The sequence below is a fragment of the Bufo bufo genome, chromosome 1, assembly GCF_905171765.1.
Source record: "Bufo bufo chromosome 1, aBufBuf1.1, whole genome shotgun sequence".
NCBI classification, from domain to species: Eukaryota; Metazoa; Chordata; class Amphibia; order Anura; family Bufonidae; genus Bufo; species Bufo bufo.
Window position 1 is genome coordinate 102,691,988 of NC_053389.1, and position 20,567 is coordinate 102,712,554.

At 45.3% G+C, this 20,567-nt stretch overlaps 1 protein-coding gene across 1 annotated transcript in view; it reads left to right on the plus strand.

Moving 5' to 3' along the window:
* Positions 1–7,603, plus strand: part of MORN1 (MORN repeat containing 1) — a 489,262-nt gene extending 481,659 nt beyond the window's left edge. The window contains exon 14 of the mRNA XM_040427472.1: positions 7,488–7,603. Coding sequence (XP_040283406.1) covers positions 7,488–7,603 — 116 coding nt within the window. The remainder of the gene's footprint in view (positions 1–7,487) is intronic.
* The last annotated feature ends 12,964 nt before the right edge of the window (positions 7,604–20,567 follow it).

Below are 20,567 nucleotides of genomic sequence, written 5' to 3' on the forward strand. Positions count from 1 at the left end.
GGCCTCAATCAATATTTGGTGGAATCAGGTATATCGAACCCCTTAAGCAGTATTTTTGGAAGCAGGTGTATCGCAGCCCTCAATCAGTATTTTGTGGAAGCAGGTATACCAAACCCCTTAATCAGTATTTTGTGGAAGCTGGTATATCACTCCCCTCAATTTATTTTTTTTGCCACCACAGTTATATCACACCACCCTGTTTATTTGGGGCAACAGGTATATTGCAGCCCTCAATCAGTATTCTGTGGAAGCAGGTATATCTCAGGCCTCAATCAGTATTTTGTGGAAGCAGCTATATCAAACCCTTTGATCAGTATTTTGTGGAAGCAGGTATCTGGCAGGCCTCAATCAATATTTGGTGGAAACAGGTTGTCACAGCCTTTGGTGTGCGCTGTGACACTTATGCCACGCTTGCTGTTGCCCGTGGCAACTTGTTGCTGTTTCAGCATGCGGGGGCAGTGTCACAGCCTGGCCTCAGATAGAGACTCCTGTTCCTCCATGACTGGGATGAACAGCTCGCCTTTTCCCTGCTCCTTGGTGAGGGATTACCTGGGCGACTTAGGGTCTCTAGGAATCCTGAGTATGAGTCGTCCTACCATCGGGGTCCGCTCAAGGGAGTTAACCCTTACAGCACCAGACAGAGGGAGCCAACAACTCAAAGGGGAAGTGCACACACCAGCATAAAAGGTAGGAGAAGCAGGCAGAGTCGTCCTACCATTGGGGTCCGCTCATACGGTGAGGAGTCAGGGAGAGGATTAGGGATGTTGTAGGAGGTGACCTGATCCCTTATTACTCCTTTTGGCCAGGCTGATCCCCTTTTACCATTTGACACTGCACTGGACAGATGGAACACCCTGGACTGGAGCAGAGCTCCAGCACCAACAACAGCTGAAGTACAACTGACATCAGCCAGGAAACCACAGAAGATATAAGCCAAGTAACCACACCCAGTCAGGGAGTTAACCCTTACAGCACCCGACAGAGGGAGGCAACAACTCAAAAGGGAAGTGCACACACCAGCATAAAAAGCTACACATTGCCGCAGGCAGCAACATACAAGGCAACCATGTCACGGCACACACCACAAAGGCCGTGACACTGCCCCCGCATGCTGAAACAGCAACAAGTTGCCACGGGCAACAGCAAGCGTGGCATAAGTGTCACAGGGCACACCAAAGGCCGTGACACAGGTATATCGATTCCCTTAATCAGTATTTTGTGGAAGCAGGTATATCGCAGGCCTCAATCAATATTTTGTGGAAACAGGTATATCAAACGCTTTAATCAGTATTTTGTGGAAGCAGGTATCTTGCAGGCCTTAATCAATATTTGGTGGAAGCAGGTATATCAAAGCTCTTAATCAGTATTTTGTGGAAGCAGGTATATCACAGGCCTCAATCAATATTTGGTGGAAGCAGGTATGTCAAGCCCCTTAATCAGTATTTTGTGGAAGCAGGTATATCGCAGGCCTCAATCAATATTTGGTGGAAACAGGTATATCGAACCCCTTAATCAGTATTTTGTGGAAGCAGGTATATCTCAGGCCTCAATCAATATTTTGTGAAAACAGGTATATTGAACCCCTTGATTAGTATTTTGTGGAAGCAGGTATCTCACAGGCCTTATCAATATTTGGTGCAAACAGGTATATTAATCCCCTTAATCAGTATTTTGTGGAATCAGGTATATCGCAGCCCTCAATCAATATTTGGTGGAAACAGGTATATCAAACCCCTTAATCAGTATTTTGTGGAAGCAGGTATATGGCAGGCCTCAATCAATATTTGGTGGAAGGAAGTATATCAATCCCCTTAATCAGTATTTTGTGGAAGCAGGTATATCGCAGGCCTCAATCAATATTTTGTGGAAACAGGTATATTAAACCACTTAATCAGTATTTTTTGGAGCAGGTATATCGCAGGCCTCAATCAATATTTGGTGGAAGTGGTATATCAAACCCCTTAATCAGTATTTTGTGGAAGCAGATATATCACAGGTCTCAATCAATAGTTTGTAGAAGCAGGTATATCAATCCCCTTAATCAGTATTTTGTGGAAGCAGGTATATCGCAGACCTCAATCAATATTTGGTGGAAACAGGTATATCGAACCCCTTAAGCAGTATTTTTGGAAGCAGGTGTATCGCAGCCCTCAATCAGTATTTTGTGGAAGCAGGTATACCAAACCCCTTAATCAGTATTTTGTGGAAGCTGGTATATCACTCCCCTCAATTTATTTTTTTTGCCACCACAGTTATATCACACCACCCTGTTTATTTGGGGCAACAGGTATATTGCAGCCCTCAATCAGTATTCTGTGGAAGCAGGTATATCTCAGGCCTCAATCAGTATTTTGTGGAAGCAGCTATATCAAACCCTTTGATCAGTATTTTGTGGAAGCAGGTATCTGGCAGGCCTCAATCAATATTTGGTGGAAACAGGTTGTCACAGCCTTTGGTGTGCGCTGTGACACTTATGCCACGCTTGCTGTTGCCCGTGGCAACTTGTTGCTGTTTCAGCATGCGGGGGCAGTGTCACAGCCTGGCCTCAGATAGAGACTCCTGTTCCTCCATGACTGGGATGAACAGCTCGCCTTTTCCCTGCTCCTTGGTGAGGGATTACCTGGGCGACTTAGGGTCTCTAGGAATCCTGAGTATGAGTCGTCCTACCATCGGGGTCCGCTCAAGGGAGTTAACCCTTACAGCACCAGACAGAGGGAGCCAACAACTCAAAGGGGAAGTGCACACACCAGCATAAAAGGTAGGAGAAGCAGGCAGAGTCGTCCTACCATTGGGGTCCGCTCATACGGTGAGGAGTCAGGGAGAGGATTAGGGATGTTGTAGGAGGTGACCTGATCCCTTATTACTCCTTTTGGCCAGGCTGATCCCCTTTTACCATTTGACACTGCACTGGACAGATGGAACACCCTGGACTGGAGCAGAGCTCCAGCACCAACAACAGCTGAAGTACAACTGACATCAGCCAGGAAACCACAGAAGATATAAGCCAAGTAACCACACCCAGTCAGGGAGTTAACCCTTACAGCACCCGACAGAGGGAGGCAACAACTCAAAAGGGAAGTGCACACACCAGCATAAAAAGCTACACATTGCCGCAGGCAGCAACATACAAGGCAACCATGTCACGGCACACACCACAAAGGCCGTGACACTGCCCCCGCATGCTGAAACAGCAACAAGTTGCCACGGGCAACAGCAAGCGTGGCATAAGTGTCACAGGGCACACCAAAGGCCGTGACACAGGTATATCGATTCCCTTAATCAGTATTTTGTGGAAGCAGGTATATCGCAGGCCTCAATCAATATTTTGTGGAAACAGGTATATCAAACGCTTTAATCAGTATTTTGTGGAAGCAGGTATCTTGCAGGCCTTAATCAATATTTGGTGGAAGCAGGTATATCAAAGCTCTTAATCAGTATTTTGTGGAAGCAGGTATATCACAGGCCTCAATCAATATTTGGTGGAAGCAGGTATGTCAAGCCCCTTAATCAGTATTTTGTGGAAGCAGGTATATCTCAGGCCTCAATCAATATTTGGTGGAAACAGGTATATCGAACCCCTTAATCAGTATTTTGTGGAAGCAGGTATATCTCAGGCCTCAATCAATATTTTGTGAAAACAGGTATATTGAACCCCTTGATTAGTATTTTGTGGAAGCAGGTATCTCACAGGCCTTATCAATATTTGGTGCAAACAGGTATATTAATCCCCTTAATCAGTATTTTGTGGAATCAGGTATATCGCAGCCCTCAATCAATATTTGGTGGAAACAGGTATATCAAACCCCTTAATCAGTATTTTGTGGAAGCAGGTATATGGCAGGCCTCAATCAATATTTGGTGGAAGGAAGTATATCAATCCCCTTAATCAGTATTTTGTGGAAGCAGGTATATCGCAGGCCTCAATCAATATTTTGTGGAAACAGGTATATTAAACCACTTAATCAGTATTTTTTGGAGCAGGTATATCGCAGGCCTCAATCAATATTTGGTGGAAGTGGTATATCAAACCCCTTAATCAGTATTTTGTGGAAGCAGATATATCACAGGTCTCAATCAATAGTTTGTAGAAGCAGGTATATCAATCCCCTTAATCAGTATTTTGTGGAAGCAGGTATATCGCAGACCTCAATCAATATTTGGTGGAAACAGGTATATCGAACCCCTTAATCAGTATTTTGTGGAAGCAGGTATATCGCAGGCCTCAATTAATATTTGAAGGAAGCAGGTATATCATTCCCCTTAATGACTATTTTGTGGAAGCAGGTATATCGCAGGCCTCAATCAATATTTTGTGGAAACAGGTATATCAAACCCCTTAATCAGTATTTTGTGGAAGCAGGTATATTAAACTCCTTAATCAGTATTTTGTGGAAGCAGGTATATCGCAGGCCTCAATCAGTATTTTGTGGAAGCAGGTATATTAAACTCCTTAATCAGTATTTTGTGGAAGCAGGTATATCGCAGGCCTTAATCAATATTTGGAAGTGGTATATCAAACCCCTTAATCAGTATTTTGTTGAAGCAGGTATATCGCAGGCCTCAATCAGTATTTTGTGGAAGCAGGTATATCGCAGGCCTCAATCAATATTTGGTGAAAGCAGGTATATCATTCCATTTAATCAGTATTTTGTGGAAGCAGGTATATCACAGGCCTCAATCAATATTTTGTGGAAACAGGTATATTAAACACCTTAATCTGAATCTACTGTACATCGACCTGGGGGATGCACTACACGGTATCCCGCCTGACGGGAGAGCCCTACTCCGATCACAACTACTGATGGGTGAGAGCGTTCCTTACTTTATGTTTTAATATACTGGTACCATTCATTGTGTGTTTGTCTAAATTCAGCAGGGCTTTTCTACATTGTTTCACGTTGAGGTCTCTAGTGCGCTTTTTTATTTTAACTAAGACATCATTAAATGTTAAGTTTTATCTCGCTCTGTCCCCCTTCTGGGGATTAGTTTATTGATAAATCTCAAGCATTACCCTTAAAATCATACGCCCATTACGTATTAGTAGGCAGGGTCTCAGCTACAATGTGTGTCCATACTCTCGCTCTAATGAACTAGTTGAGGTGACAATAACACTCCAGTCTCATAGCATACCAAACAGGGTTATAGCAAAGAACATACTATTAGGGTCAACAAGGCTGTGCTTCCTACTGTATATAAAACTGTTTATGAACTCCTCTACTAAATTCTCTGATGGTTCAAATGATCTTGCCGATACTGAATGATTGCATGTCCTTTCGGTCACCGTCTCCCTATACGTGCCGCAGTTCTTCTAATCACCGCTTAGAGCCTAATGCTTCAGTTCAACGTAATTATGTGCATGGAAGTCTACAATCTATAAATAAATGCCGGTTCCTGTTGTGAACTGCAATCCCCTCCCTTGGAGACGCATTGACATTTGCATAAGGCACCGTAAAGATGAAGCCCATTGTGCTCGAGTGAATTGATTTAGGTGATTGAAAACATTTTGTTTGGTAATGAGAAAAATATAAACACTAGAGAATCAGGGGGCACATGAGATTCCTCCTTGCTAATAATGGACCCTGTTTGCTTCGCTCTTGATATAGTATGATTAGTGCTGATTAGCGTTAATAGAGAGGCTTCTTCTACGTCTTTAATAGCAGGTGTTTGATTAGCATTGTGCTTACAGATCAGGGACATCTGTCTTCTTATTACTTATTCCTTGTGTAGAGTGGGGCAATTACAGAGTTTGGAACTACTGCACCCCTTCCTCACTATTTATTCTAATTTAGTGCTTATTAAATCTGCCACATGAAAGGAATGGTGTGTTGAATGCCAAAATGCTTTTACACTACAGAATGCTTGTCAATCTCGCAAGTACATTGTAAAGATTGTACGCAGTGCTTCTGCTCAAACTTGCTATAGAGAACAACAAAAAAAGGCTCACGTGACTCAACGTCAGGATTGATATAGTTTGACTAAAAGAGGTGGCTCCACACCTCGAGCAGAGTTCTAATTAAGGATTTTAATGGTGATAAATAGGTCAAATAGCGGAGAGCTCAATGGAAAGTTGTTCCACGTTAGATGGTAGGAGCAGGAAAGTCTGAGACAGCTAAATTTAGGATAGTAAAAGTGGACAAAAAACCAAAGTACATGTTATGAGACAGGTTGCAGAGATGGCTTACGTGGGATGTAGGCAAGTAATATTAGAGGTCAGGGGCGGACTGGGAACTTAAAGAGGCCCTGGAAAAAATACTAAAAGTGGCCCTATTTTGTAGTCGGGTCCAAATTGATTGAAGGCAGGGCCAACAATACCATATTGTAGCACATTATACCACCCCAACAGAGCCAAATGCCACAGTCCATCAGAAAATACTGCCCCCATCAGCACAAAATACATACCCCAAAATCTCCCACTGGCTGAGGAGGGTTCAGGTGGCCCCTTGGGCATCGTCCCGCCGAGAAATTTCCCTGAAAGGTCTATGGCCAGTCCGCCCCTGTTGGAGGTTCTCATGGAGGCAGTCAGGGCTGTATGGCGGACGATGAACAAATTATAGTGTTGGAGGAGTAGCACTAGCGCAGAGATAAAACAAAATAAAGTCATGAGGAAAGTTATAGTTAATCATGTTAAACTCTTACAAAGAGTATCATGAATAACACTACCTTACTGTATCCAAAATGTACCAAAAAAGTAATTTGCATAAGAATTAAAAAGTTTTTCTCACAATTGTGGCAATGGATCGGGGAGAGAGAATTAGGCATGTAATAAGCGAAGGCAGCTCTATTTCAGATGGTACATCGCTTTCTACTGCACCCTTTACCAGAGAGATTGTGACAATTTGTGTGACTTTTTTTAAAAGTTACAGTTGATAAATCTGGTTTAGATCAGCTTGATAGGCTAACCACATCCACTTTCCTACTAACTTTTCAAAACTGGAGTGAATGGTGTAAAAACACAAAATGCATGCAATTAAGTCCAAAAAAACACAAACCTCTATTTTGAGACTTTTTGAAGATGGAATTCTGAACTGCAGGATGTGAAAAATTATCCCCCAAAGCATTATCATTTTATGTGTGCAGAAAGTGTCTTATAGAAAGAACAATTCAAAACTTGGCTGTACATAGAACAATATGGGATCAAATCCCAGCATCTGGATCTGTGTGATCTATAAATTCTGGTTCTGTATGATGAGATAGAATGTATCTAATGAGTTTTTTGTGTGTGACCGATGAGTTGTAGTATTCTACCACAACTAATTGACGAAGCTTCTTCCAAGATATTTCAATACATTTCCCAACAGGAACCATATCAGATTTATTGACAACAGGTATACGTAAGTGACTATGACTCCATGGTTCTGTATTCTGAGATCTTAGGAAAAAATGAATGACCACATTTACTCTAGATAGACATTACAAAAATTGCCTGCCCATAACATAAGGTCTGTCTGTAAGCAAGCACACACAGCTTCTTCATCTTCTTTTTCCAGGGACGTACGTTCTGATGGTTGAAGACATTACCAGTCCACCATTTCTGGGACACACTCTACCGCCTGCTTTTAAAATTGTAAGAATGGTTCCTGAAAAATCCAAGCGGAAAAATTAATTAGAAGTCTGAAATGTTGCACATTCCCACTGTCTGAATACTTCTGTGTTTTATGTTTTTCTTTTATATTTTTGTATGTTATCAGTTATTAAATACAACATAAATACAAAGTTTTTGTATTGTATTTTTTGTTTTACATTCTGGCTTATATATTGTAGTTGGAATAGTGTACATGAAGGGTGTGGCTAGGTCAGCTATTGGATACTGTCATGGCCTCCGTTAGGTAATGTGGCCCGTTAATTGACAGCCACAGGGGCCTTTACTACGTATCTGTGCTTTACCTAACCTCTCGAGCATGTAGGGCTATTTACACAGCATGTTCTGTTGACCATATCAACAATGCTTTTACCCGATGAACAAGCATTTGCTCCTTGATTGGGTGATCGGCTGCACATTTGTACAGTGCAGTTGTCAGGAAGGAGCGTTCCTAGGAATTCTTCTTCCTGATAACTGCCCCAATAATTGGCCTATGTGAAGGGGCCTTAAGACTAGAGGGTATTTAAAGAGAATCTGTCACCCCCCAAACTAGAGTAAGCAGTGTGTAATGTACATGATGCTGAGCATGTTTGTGTAATTTTTATCTTCATACTCACTTGCGTTCTGATGCTTTGCTCCTCCAAACCAGCAGAAAAATGCATTGAAAGGACTCCTCTTTGAGTCCTCTCCATTATGTGCGTGAGATCTGGAGTCCTCTCATTGTATTTTACTGCTGGTTTATTGAAGCAAATAATCAGAATGCAAGTGAGAAAGATAAAAATTACATAATCAGACTTGGCCTTATTTACACTCGATTGGGGGCTGTTTCAGAGCTTACAGATTCTCTTTAAAATGGCTCTGTCACCCGAATCAACCCTGTCCTATGTCTGTCTGCGATATCATTTTGGAGAAAATGAACTTTTAACATTATTTAAATAAACTATTCGAGCACCAGGAGGTGGACTTATGGAGTTAGAGCACTACTCCAGCAACACCCTGGTGGTCCATAATGACACCCCTCTGCTTTTCATCACCCCCTGCTTTTAAATTGACAGCACTAGACTGCACTCGTATCCAGAACGGCGCATGTGCACATCTTCGCTCGTTTGAATATAGTTGAAGATGTGCGAACATGCCGCTTTGGACTCGAGTGTGGCCTAGCGCTGTCAATCTAAAGGCAGGGAGCATGATGAAAAGCAGAGGGACATCATTATGGAGCATCAGGGACGTCGCCGGAGCAGTGCTCTAATGCCATAAGCCTGCCTCCTGGTGTTCCAATAGTTCATTTGCATAATTTTAAAAGTTCATTTTTCTCCGCAACAATACCACTGACAGGTATCATTTTAATCAGCATAATTGATCCAATAGGGTTGATCTGGGTGACAGAGACACTTTAAAGGGCTTCTGTCACCCCACTAAACTCATATATTTTTTTTTGTGTGTACTTATAATCCCTATCCTGCGATATATCTATACATTATGTTATTAGTCATTTTCGTTCAGTAGATATGTCAAAAAACGTACTTTTATAATATGCTAATTACCTCTCTACAAGCAAGTAGGGCAACTACTTGCTGGTAGCAGGCGCAAAAAAACGCCCCCTCCTCCTGTTGATTGACAGGGCCAGCCGCGATCTCCTCCTCCGACTGGCCCTGTCAGCATTTCAAAAATCGCGAGCCTGTGTTGATTCGGCGCAGGCATTCTGAGATAAGGAGGCTCGCCTCCTCAGCACTCCCTCAGTGCGCCTGCGCCGATGACGTCTTCTCTTTCGGTGACGTCATCGGCGCAGGCGCACTGAGGGAGTGCTGAGGAGGCGAGCTTCCTTATCTCAGAGCACAGGCGCGCGATTTTTTAAATGCTGACAGGGCCAGTCGGAGGAGGAGATCGCGGCTGGCCCTGTCAATCAACAGGAGGAGGGGGCGGTTTTTTGCGGCTGCTACCAGCAAGTAGACATCCTACTTGCTGGTAGACAGGTAATTAGCATATTATAAAAGTATGTTTTTTGACATATCTACTGAACGAAAATGATTAATAACATAATGTATAGATACAGTCTGGTCCATCAATATTGGGACATCGGCACAATTCTAACATTTGTGGCTCTATACACCACCACAATGGATTTGAAATGAAACAAACAAGATGTGCTTTAACTGCAGACTGTCAGGATTAATTTGAGGGTATTTACATCCAAATCAGGTGAACGGTGTAGAAATTAAAACAGTTTGCATATGTGCCTCCCACTTGTTAAGGGACCAAAAGTAATGGGACAATTGGCTTCTCAGATGTTCCATGGCCAGGTGTGTGTTATTCCCTCATTATCCTAATTACAATGAGCAGATAAAAGGTCCAGAGTTAATTTCAAGTGCGCTATTTGCATTTGGAATCTGTTGCTGTCAACTCTCAAGATAACATCCAAAGAGCTGTCACTATCAGTGAAGCAAGCCACCATTAGGCTGAAAAAACAAAACAAACCCATCAGAGATAGCAAAAACATTAGGCGTGGCCAAAACAACTGTTTGGAACATTCTTAAAAAGAAGGAGTGCACCGGTGAGCTCAGCAACACCAAAAGACCCGGAAGACCACGAAAAACAACTGTGGTGGATGACCGAAGAATTATTTTCCTGGTGAAGAAAACACCCTTCACAACAGTTGGCCAGATCAAGAACAATCTCCAGAAGGTTGGTGTATGTGTGTCAAAGTCAACAATCAAGAGAAGACTTTACCAGAGTGAATACAGAGGGTTTACCACAAGATGTAAACCATTGGTGAGCCTCAAAAACAGGAAGGCCAGATTAGAGTTTGCCAAAGGACATCTAAAAAAGCCTTCACAGTTCTGGAACAACATCCTATGGACAGATGAGACCAAGATCAACTTGTACCAGAGTGATGGGAAGAGAAGAGTATGGAGAAGCAAAGGAACTGTTCATGATCCTAAGCCTGCTACCTCATCAGTGAAGCGTGGTGGTAGTGTCATGGCGTGGGCATGTATGGCTGCCAATGGAACTGGTTCTCTTGTATTTATTGATGATGTGACTGCTGACAAAAGCAGCAGGATAAATTCTGAAGTGTTTCGGGCAATATTATCTGCTCATATTCAGCCAAATGCGTCAGAACACACTGGACGGCGCTTCACAGTGCAAATGGACAATGACTAGGGATGAGCGAACCCGAACTGTATAGTTCGGGTTCGTACCGAATTTTGGGGTGTCCGTGACACGGACCCGAACCCGAACATTTTCGTAAAAGTCCGGGTTCGGGTTCGGTGTTCGGCGCTTTCTTGGCGCTTTTTGAAAGGCTGCAAAGCAACCAATCAACAAGCGTCATACTACTTGCCCCAAGAGGCCATCACAGCCTTGCCTACTATTGGCATGGCTGTGATTGGCCAGTGCAGCATGTGACCCAGCCTCTATATAAGCTTGGGTCACGTAGCGCTGCACGTCACTCTGCTGATTCAAGCATAGGGAGAGGTTGCTGCTGCGACGTTAGGGCGAGATTAGGCAGATTAACTCCTCCACGAGCATTCTATGATTATCTACTGAGGAAGGAACTTGTTTCCGAAACGCGTCTAGTGTGTATAGAGACCAAGGCTAACGGTGCGGTTTTTTGCAAGAAGAAGACTTTTCTTCAATTTTCAGCTTTTTGAATATTTTCAAGTATCCGAAGACGTCCCATACCGCTGTAAAGGTTCGCATTTACCAACTACTCAAAAAGTGGACTACACCTGTGCTATTATTGCCGCAAATCAAGGTAAAACCTTGTTACATCTTCCGCTGCCGGCCTGACAGGCTTAGGCAATCACCAGCTCAGCTCAGCTTAACCAGCTTCCGTTGGTCTGACGGCTTCAGGCGCCTGCGTCACTAAACCAGCGATCGACTACCTGGCTGGACACGTGAGACGCTGAGTGAGCCGGTCTGAAATCTTGCTCCGCAAGCGAAAAAGTAAGTGGAGCATTGCCTAACAGTTGCGGCTATGATCTGTTACAGGTTATTTAAATACAGAACCTCTCTTTGTGAGAATCACAGCAAGGACATTTTGAAATCTCTGTTTGAACTTTTGTTTCAATCACCTGGCAAATTGCCATTCATGTCCTGGACATACAAGCGGTTTATTTGAATATCTCTTGCAGCCTCACTCTAGCCATTTGGTCCTATTAGGAGTACTCCAGATATATAGGATTGTGCGTGAGCTCCGCACTTATATACCTATATTTACACATTTATTCATGTATGTATGTTGTATGATGATACAAGTCATTTGATTTAGTGTATTAATAAAACTTTTTAATGCAAAAATACTGTGAGCCAGCCTATATTTCTATTGATTTAACTCCTCCAAAAGACTTCATTCTGTGATCGATCTGCAGCTGTGGTTTATTGAAGTGCTAATATCGACTTGCTCACTTTTTTGAGGCTGCCCAGAGCGTTTTTAGATCACTTTTTTTCTGGGGTGATCGGCGGCCATTTTGTGGCTTGTGGTGCGCCAGCACAAGCTATCACCAAGTGTATTTAACCATCAATAGTGTGGTTATTTTTTGCTATATCCTACATCAGCTGCAGGCTGAGCCTGTGTCACCGAAGTACATTTAACCATCAACAGTCTGGTTATTTTTTGGCCATATACTACATCAGCTGCAGGCTGAGCCTGTGTCACCGAAGTGCATTTAACCATCAACAGTCTGGTTATTTTTTTTCCATATACTACATCTGGTGCAGGCTGAGCCTGTGTCACCCAAGTGCATTTAACCATCAATAGTGTGGTTATTTTTTGGCCATATACTACATCAGGGGCAAGTTGAGCCTGTCACCCAGCGCCTAAAAAATAGACCTGACATTCTATTCAACCAAATTTGTAGCTGGTCAAGTTGAAAAACTATTCCCAAATTTGCCATTCTCAAAATAACTAGTTTCTGCTATATGAGGCCTACTTGAAATCTATCCCAAAAAGGATATCTTACATTGAAGGTGCTGATAGTGTCATTCAGAAAAACTTAACACACACGCTACCATGCAGATACAAGTCTAATTCTGTGATTAAACCTATACCTGTCACACAGCGCAAAAAAAAACAGGCCTCACATTTCTATTCAACCAAATCTGTACTGTTTTAGCTGGTCAAGTTATTTGTAGTGACCGTAAAAGCACACTTTTTGTTCTGGGTTGAAAAACTATTCCCAAATTTGCCATTCTCAAAATAACTAGTTTCTGCTATATGAGGCCTACTTGAAATCTATCCCAAAAAGGATATCTTACATTGAAGGTGCTGATAGTGTCATTCAGAAAAACTTAACACACACGCTACCATGCAGATACAAGTCTAATTCTGTGATTAAACCTATACCTGTCACACAGCGCAAAAAAAAAACAGGCCTCACATTTCTATTCAACCAAATCTGTACTGTTTTAGATGGTCAAGTTATTTGTAGTGACCGTAAAAGCACACTTTTTGTTCTGGGTTGAAAAACTATTCCCAAATTTGCCATTCTCAAAATTGTGGTGAACGGGAACAATGAGGAAAACATCTAATAAGGGACGCGGATGTGGACATGGTCGTGGTGGTGTTAGTGGACCCTCTGGTGCTGGGAGAGGATGTGGCCGTTCTGCCACAGCCACACGTCCTAGTGAACCAACTACCTCAGGTCCCAGTAGCCAGCAGAATTTACAGCGATATTTGGTGGGGCCCAATGCCGTTCTAAGGATGGTAAGGCCTGAGCAGGTACAGGCATTAGTCAATTGGGTGGCCGACAGTGGATCCAGCACGTTCACATTATCTCCCACCCAGTCTTCTGCAGAAAGCGCACAGATGGCGCATGAAAACCAAGCCCATCAGTCTGTCACATCACCCCCATGCATATCAGGGAAACTGTCTGAGCCTCAAATTATGCAGCAGTCTCTTATGCTGTTTGAAGACTCTGCTGCCAGGGTTTCCCAAGGGCATCCACCTAGCCCTTCCCCAGGAGTGGAAGAGATAGAATGCACTAACGCACAACCACTTATTTTTCCTGATGATGAGGACATGGGAATACCACCTCAGCACGTCTCTGATGATGACGAAACACAGGTGACAACTGCTGCGTCTTTCTGCAGTGTGCAGACTTTACAGGAGGTCAGGGATCAAGACTGGGGGGAAGACGACGCAGGGGACAATGAGGTCCTAGACCCCACATGGAATGAAGGTCGTGCCACTGACTTTCACAGTTCGGAGGAAGAGGCAGTGGTGAGACCGAGCCAACAGCATAGCAAAAGAGGGAGCAGTGGGCAAAATCAGAACACCCGCCGCCAAGAGACTCCGCCTGCTACTGACCGCCGCCATCTGGGACCGAGCACCCCAAAGGCAGCTTCAAGGAGTTCCCTGGCATGGCACTTCTTCAAACAATGTGCTGACGACAAGACCCGAGTGGTTTGCACGCTGTGCCATCAGAGCCTGAAGCGAGGCATTAACGTTCTGAACCTTAGCACAACATGCATGACCAGGCACCTGCATGCAAAGCATGAACTGCAGTGGAGTAAACACCTTAAAAACAAGGAACTCACTCAGGCTCCCCCTGCTACCTCTTCTGCTGCTGCCGCCGCCTCGGCCTCTTCTGCTGCTGCCGCCGCCTCGGCCTCTTCCTCCGCCTCTGGAGGAACGTTGGCACCTGCCGCCCAGCAAACATGGGATGTACCACCAACACCACCACCTGCGTCACCAAGCATCTCAACCATGTCACACGGCAGCGTTCAGCTCTCCATCTCACAAACATTTGAGAGAAAGCGTAAATTCCCACCTAGCCACCATCGATCCCTGGCCCTGAATGCCAGCATTTCTAAACTACTGGCCTATGAAATGCTGTCATTTAGGCTGGTGGACACACACAGCTTCAAACAGCTCATGTCGCTTACTGTCCCACAGTATGTTGTTCCCAGCCGGCACTACTTCTCCAAGAGAGCCGTGCCTTCCCTGCACAACCAAGTGTCCGATAAAATCAAGTGTGCACTGCGCAACGCCATCTGTGGCAAGGTCCACCTAACCACAGATACGTGGACCAGTAAGCACGGCCAGAGACGCTATATCTCCCTAACTGCACACTGGGTAAATGTAGTGGCGGCTGGGCCCCAGGCGGAGAGCTGTTTGGCGCACGTCCTTCCACCGCCAAGGATCGCAGGGCAACATTTTTTGCCTCCTGTCTCCTCCTCCTCCTACTCAGCTTCCTCCTCCTCTTCGTCCACCTGCTCATCCAGTCAGCCACACACCTTCACCACCAACTTCAGCACAGCCCGGGGTAAACGTCAGCAGGCCGTTCTGAAACTCATATGTTTGGGGGACAGGCCCCACACCGCACAGGAGTTGTGGCGGGGTATAGAACAACAGACCGACGAGTGGTTGCTGCCGGTGAGCCTCAAGCCCGGCCTGGTGGTGTGCGATAATGGGCGAAATCTCGTTGCAGCTCTGGGACTACCCGGTTTGACGCACATCCCTTGCCTGGCGCATGTGCTGAATTTGGTGGTGCAGAAGTTCATTCGTAACTGTCAGAGCTGCTGCATAAAGTGCGGGCCGTCTGTTCGCGCTTCCGGCGTTCACACCCTGCCGCTGCTCGCTTGTCTGCGCTACAGCGTAACTTCGGCCTTCCCGCTCACCGCCTCATATGCGACGTGCCCACCAGGTGGAACTCCACCTTGCATATGCTGGACAGACTGTGCGAGCAGCAGCAGGCCATAGTGGAGTTTCAGCTGCAGCACGCACGGGTCAGTCGCACTGCGGATCAGACCCACTTCACCACCAATGACTGGGCCTCCATGCGAGACCTGTGTGCCCTGTTTCGCTGTTTCGAGTACTCCACCAACATGGCCAGTGGCGATGACGCCGTTATCAGCGTTACAATACCACTTCTATGTCTCCTTGAGAAAACACTTAGGGCGATGATGGAAGAGGAGGTGGCCCAGGAGGAAGAGGGGTCATTTTTTGCAACACCAGAGGCCAGGTACAAATGTGGCCAGACAGGGCCCACTACTGGAGGACGAGGAGGAGGTGGAGGAGGATGAGGATGAAGCATGTTCACAGCGGGGTGGCACCCAAAGCAGCTCGGGCCCATCACTGGTGCGTGGCTGGGGGGAAACACAGGACGATGACGATACGCCTCCCACAGAGGACAGCTTGTCCTTACCTCTGGGCAGCCTGGCACACATGAGCGACTACATGCTGCAGTGCCTGCGCAACGACAGCAGAGTTGCCCACATTTTAACGTGTGCGGACTACTGGGTTGCCACCCTGCTGGATCCCCGGTACAAAGACAATGTGCCCACCTTACTTCCTACACTGGAGCGTGATAGGAAGATGCGCGAGTACAAGCGCACGTTGGTAGACGCGCTACTGAGAGCATTCCCAAATGTCACAGGGGAACCAGTGGAAGCCCAAGGCGAAGGCAGAGGAGGAGCAAGAGGTCGCCAACGCAGCTGTGTCACGGCCAGCTCCTCTGAGGGCAGGGTTAGCATGGCAGAGATGTGGAAAAGTTTTGTCACCACGCCACAGCTAACTGCACCACCACCTGATACGGAACGTGTTAGCAGGAGGCAACATTTCACTAACATGGTGGAACAGTACGTGTGCACACCCCTCCACGTACTGACTGATGGTTCGGCCCCATTCAACTTCTGGGTCTCCAAATTGTCCACGTGGCCAGAGCTAGTCTTTTATGCCTTGGAGGTGCTGGCCTGCCCGGCGGCCAGCGTTTTGTCTGAACGTGTATTCAGCACGGCAGGGGGCGGCATTACAGACAAACGCAGCCGCCTGTCTACAGCCAATGTGGACAAGCTGACGTTCATAAAAATGAACCAGGCATGGATCCCACAGGACCTGTCCATCCCTTGTGCAGATTAGATATTAACTACCTCCCCTTAACAATATATTATTCTACTCCAGGGCACTTCCTCATTCAATACTATTTTTATTTTCATTTTACCATTATATTGCGGGGCAACCCAAAGTTGAATGAACCTCTCCTCTGCCTGGGTGCCTGGGCCTAAATATGTGACAGTGGCCTGTTCCAGTGGTGGGTGACGTGAAGCCTGATTCTCTGCTATGACATGAAGACAGATTCTGTGCTGACATAAGGCCAGATTCTCTGTTATGGGACCTCTCTCCTCTGCCTGGGTGCCTGGGCCTAAATATGTGACAGTGGCCTGTTCCAGTGGTGGGTGACGTGAAGCCTGATTCTCTGCTATGACATGAAGACTGATTCTGCGCTGACATAAGGCCAGATTCTCTGTTACGGGACCTCTCTCCTCTGTCTGGGTGCCGGGGCCTAAATATGTGACAGTGGCCTGTTCCAGTGGTGGGTGACGTGAAGCCTGATTCTCTGCTATGACATGAAGACAGATTCTGTGCTGACATAAGGCCAGATTCTCTGTTACGGGACCTCTCTCCTCTGCCTGGGTGCCGGGGCCTAAATGTGTGACAGTGGCCTGTTCCAGTGGTGGGTGACGTGAAGCCTGATTCTCTGCTATGACATGAAGACAGATTCTGTGCTGACATAAGGCCAGATTCTCTGTTACGGGACCTCTCTCCTCTGCCTGGGTGCCGGGGCCTAAATGTGTGACAGTGGCCTGTTCCAGTGGTGGGTGACGTGAAGCCTGATTCTCTGCTATGACATGAAGACAGATTCTGTGCTGACATAAGGCTAGATTCTCTGTTACGGGACCTCTCAATCCTCTGTCTGGGTGCCGGGGCCTAAATATGTGACAGTGGCCTGTTCCAGTGGTGGGTGACGTGAAGCCTGATTCTCTGCTATGACATGAAGACAGATTCTGTGCTGACATAAGGCCAGATTCTCTGTTACGGGACCTCTCTCCTCTGCCTGGGTGCCGGGGCCTAAATGTGTGACAGTGGCCTGTTCCAGTGGTGGGTGACGTGAAGCCTGATTCTCTGCTATGACATGAAGACTGATTCTGCGCTGATGTAAGGCCAGATTCTCTGTTACGGGACCTCTCTCCTCTGCCTGGGTGCCGGGGCCTAAATATGTGACAGTGGCCTGTTCCAGTGGTGGGTGACGTGAAGCCTGATTCTCTGCTATGACATGAAGACTGATTCTGCGCTGACATAAGGCCAGATTCTCTGTTACGGGACCTCTCTCCTCTGCCTGGGTGCCTGGGCCTAAATATGTGACAGTGGCCTGTTCCAGTGGTGGGTGACGTGAAGCCTGATTCCCTGCTATGACATGAAGACTGATTATGTGCTGACATAAGGCCAGATTCTCTGTTACGGGACCTCTCTGCTCTGCCTGGGTGCCTGGGCCTAAATATGTGACAGTGGCCTGTTCCAGTGGTGGGTGACGTGAAGCCTGATTCTCTGCTATGACATGAAGACTGATTCTGCGCTGACATAAGGCCAGATTCTCTGCTATGGCATGAAGAGACTGATTCTCTGCTGACATGAAGCCAGATTCTTTGCTATGGCATGAAGAGACTGATTCTCTGCTGACGTGAAGCCAGATTCTCTGCTAAGGGACCTCTGTCCAATTGATATTGGTTAATTTTTATTTTTTTTATTTTTATTTTAATTCATTTCCCTATCCACATTTGTTTGCAGGTGATTTACCTACATGTTGCTGCCTTTTGCAGCCCTCTAGCTCTTTCCTGGGCTGTTTTACAGCCTTTTTAGTGCCGAAAAGTTCGGGTCCCCATTGACTTCAATGGGGTTCGGGACGAAGTTCGGGTCGGGTTCGGATCCCGAACCCGAACATTTCCGGGAAGTTCGGCCGAACTTCTCGAACCCGAACATCCAGGTGTTCGCTCAACTCTAACAATGACCCAAAGCATACTGCAAAAGCCACCAATGAGTTTTTTAAGGAAAAGAACTGGAATGTTATGCAATGGCCAAGTCAATCACCTGACGTGAATCCGATTGAGCATGCATTTCACTTGCTGAAGACAAAACTGAAGGGAAAATGCCCCAAGAACAAGCAGGAACTGAAGACAGATGCAGTAGAGGCCTGGCAGAGCATCACCAGGGAGGAAACCCAGCGTCTGGTGAGGTCTATGCATTCCAGACTTCAGGCTGTAATTGACTGCAAAGGATTTGCACCAAGTATTAAAAAGTGAAAGTTTTATTTATGATTATTATTCTGTCCCATTACTTTTGGTCCCTAAACAGGTGGGAGGCACATATGCAAACTGTTGTAATTCCTACACCGTTCACCTGATTTGGATGTAAATACCCTCAAATTAAAGCTGACAGTCTGCAGTTAAAGCACATCTTGTTTGTTTCATTTCAAATCCATTGTGGTGGTGTATAGAGACAAAAATGTTAAAATTGTGTCTGTGTCCCAATATTTATGGACCTGACTGTATATCGCAGGATAGGGATTATAAGTACACAAAAAAAAAAAAAGAGTTTAGGGGGGTGACAGAAGCCCTTTAAGGAGCACAGAGATTTGGGTGCAATATTCACCACGCCCTTACCATTCTGGGCACTATGATTCCAGCTCTTGAATTATGCTGGAGATACTTCCCTGCTTATAACAAAGCAAGCCATAATTCTATAAAGTATCAGAATGATTCAATCTCTAAAGTAGGATGTGCAGAGATCAATAATCAGAAAGTATGATTGAAATATATATTCCCGAGTTCTCTATCATCCTGAAACACATTTCAACACAGATGTAAAAATGAGTGCTGTCTACTGATGATGATGGAACATGGACGCTACATTTCATAGAGACGTCTTCATGAGGCCTTACTGTTTTAATATATCTATCTACATACAGTATATTGTTAAACGCGGGTTATTTCTAGGCACAGGAAATTCCAGGATAGTCTGTCTATGTTTTGCAGTGGTGCACGGAAAGCTCCAGATGATCCTGACCTGGTATGGCCTTTACATGGAGCTTTTCATAGCTCATTTCGTTCCTGGGAATGCAGTAGGGTTTACTTCTCATGGTAGCCTGTGACAAGTGTCCACCAGTTGTTGCTGTCCTTTTTCAGGATAGTGGCGTCATAAGCCTTACTGGATGGCAGCTGCCTGTGACAGGAATAGGTACAGAATGGGCGAGGCACAATTAGTGTCTACCTAGGAAAATAAGTAACAGCACGTGAAAATACACACACGTACACACAAACACTATATATTCAGGAGTGTCTGGAGTAGATTTTCCATACCTTCTATATATTACTTCCAACCACACAGGATTATTTTAGTGCTTCTAATTTTTTGCTACTGATGTAGTTAATAAGACTATTGTATAGAGGACTGCTGATGCCAGATTTCTTTGGGCACAATAAGTTATGCCATACACATAAAAGGATTGTGGCCTTATACATCAGACGAACAACCATTGGTCTAATATAGGATATGATTTATGATTTTTATAACCTGGCACTCAGCTATTCAGAATTCTTACAAATCCAACTTTTTAGAAAATTGGTCCAAGTGATGTATGAATAGGGAATCACCTGATAGATATAAGTTATACTGAACCTGTCACTAGAGTTAACCCCATCACATCAGTCATGGTCCACTGTCTGTCCAGAAGTTGTCCATTTGCATTGGTGAAAAAGATGCTGACATTTTCCTACCTAAGCATTACTGTCTTGTTTGGATCTGATACTGTTACGGCTGTATGTAAGCAACAAGAGCATACACAGTTAATAAAGCTACTGACCGGACCCAAACTAGGGAGGATAAAGGGTGACCCCTGTCAGACCCTCAAAGCTCTCCCTATGCTGCTAAAGCACATGCCCGGATCCAAATGGCGGAACGAGGCATGCCCACGTACCTAAGACTAATGACCACTGTAACCCTGTCACGGCCAGACAGCTGAGAAACGCTCACAGGAGCTTCTCAGATCCTCCTCCTTGAATTTCTTTGTTTTGGTTTAGTTTCTCATCTCGTTAGTCTATCTCAGCTGTCATGCAGTTGGACTGATTGCTACCCTTTAAGTTCCTCCCCATAATGCAGTAGTGTGCGGCTGATACAACTTCCTGGAGTGTGTGTGCATGCTGTTCCTAGTTCTCA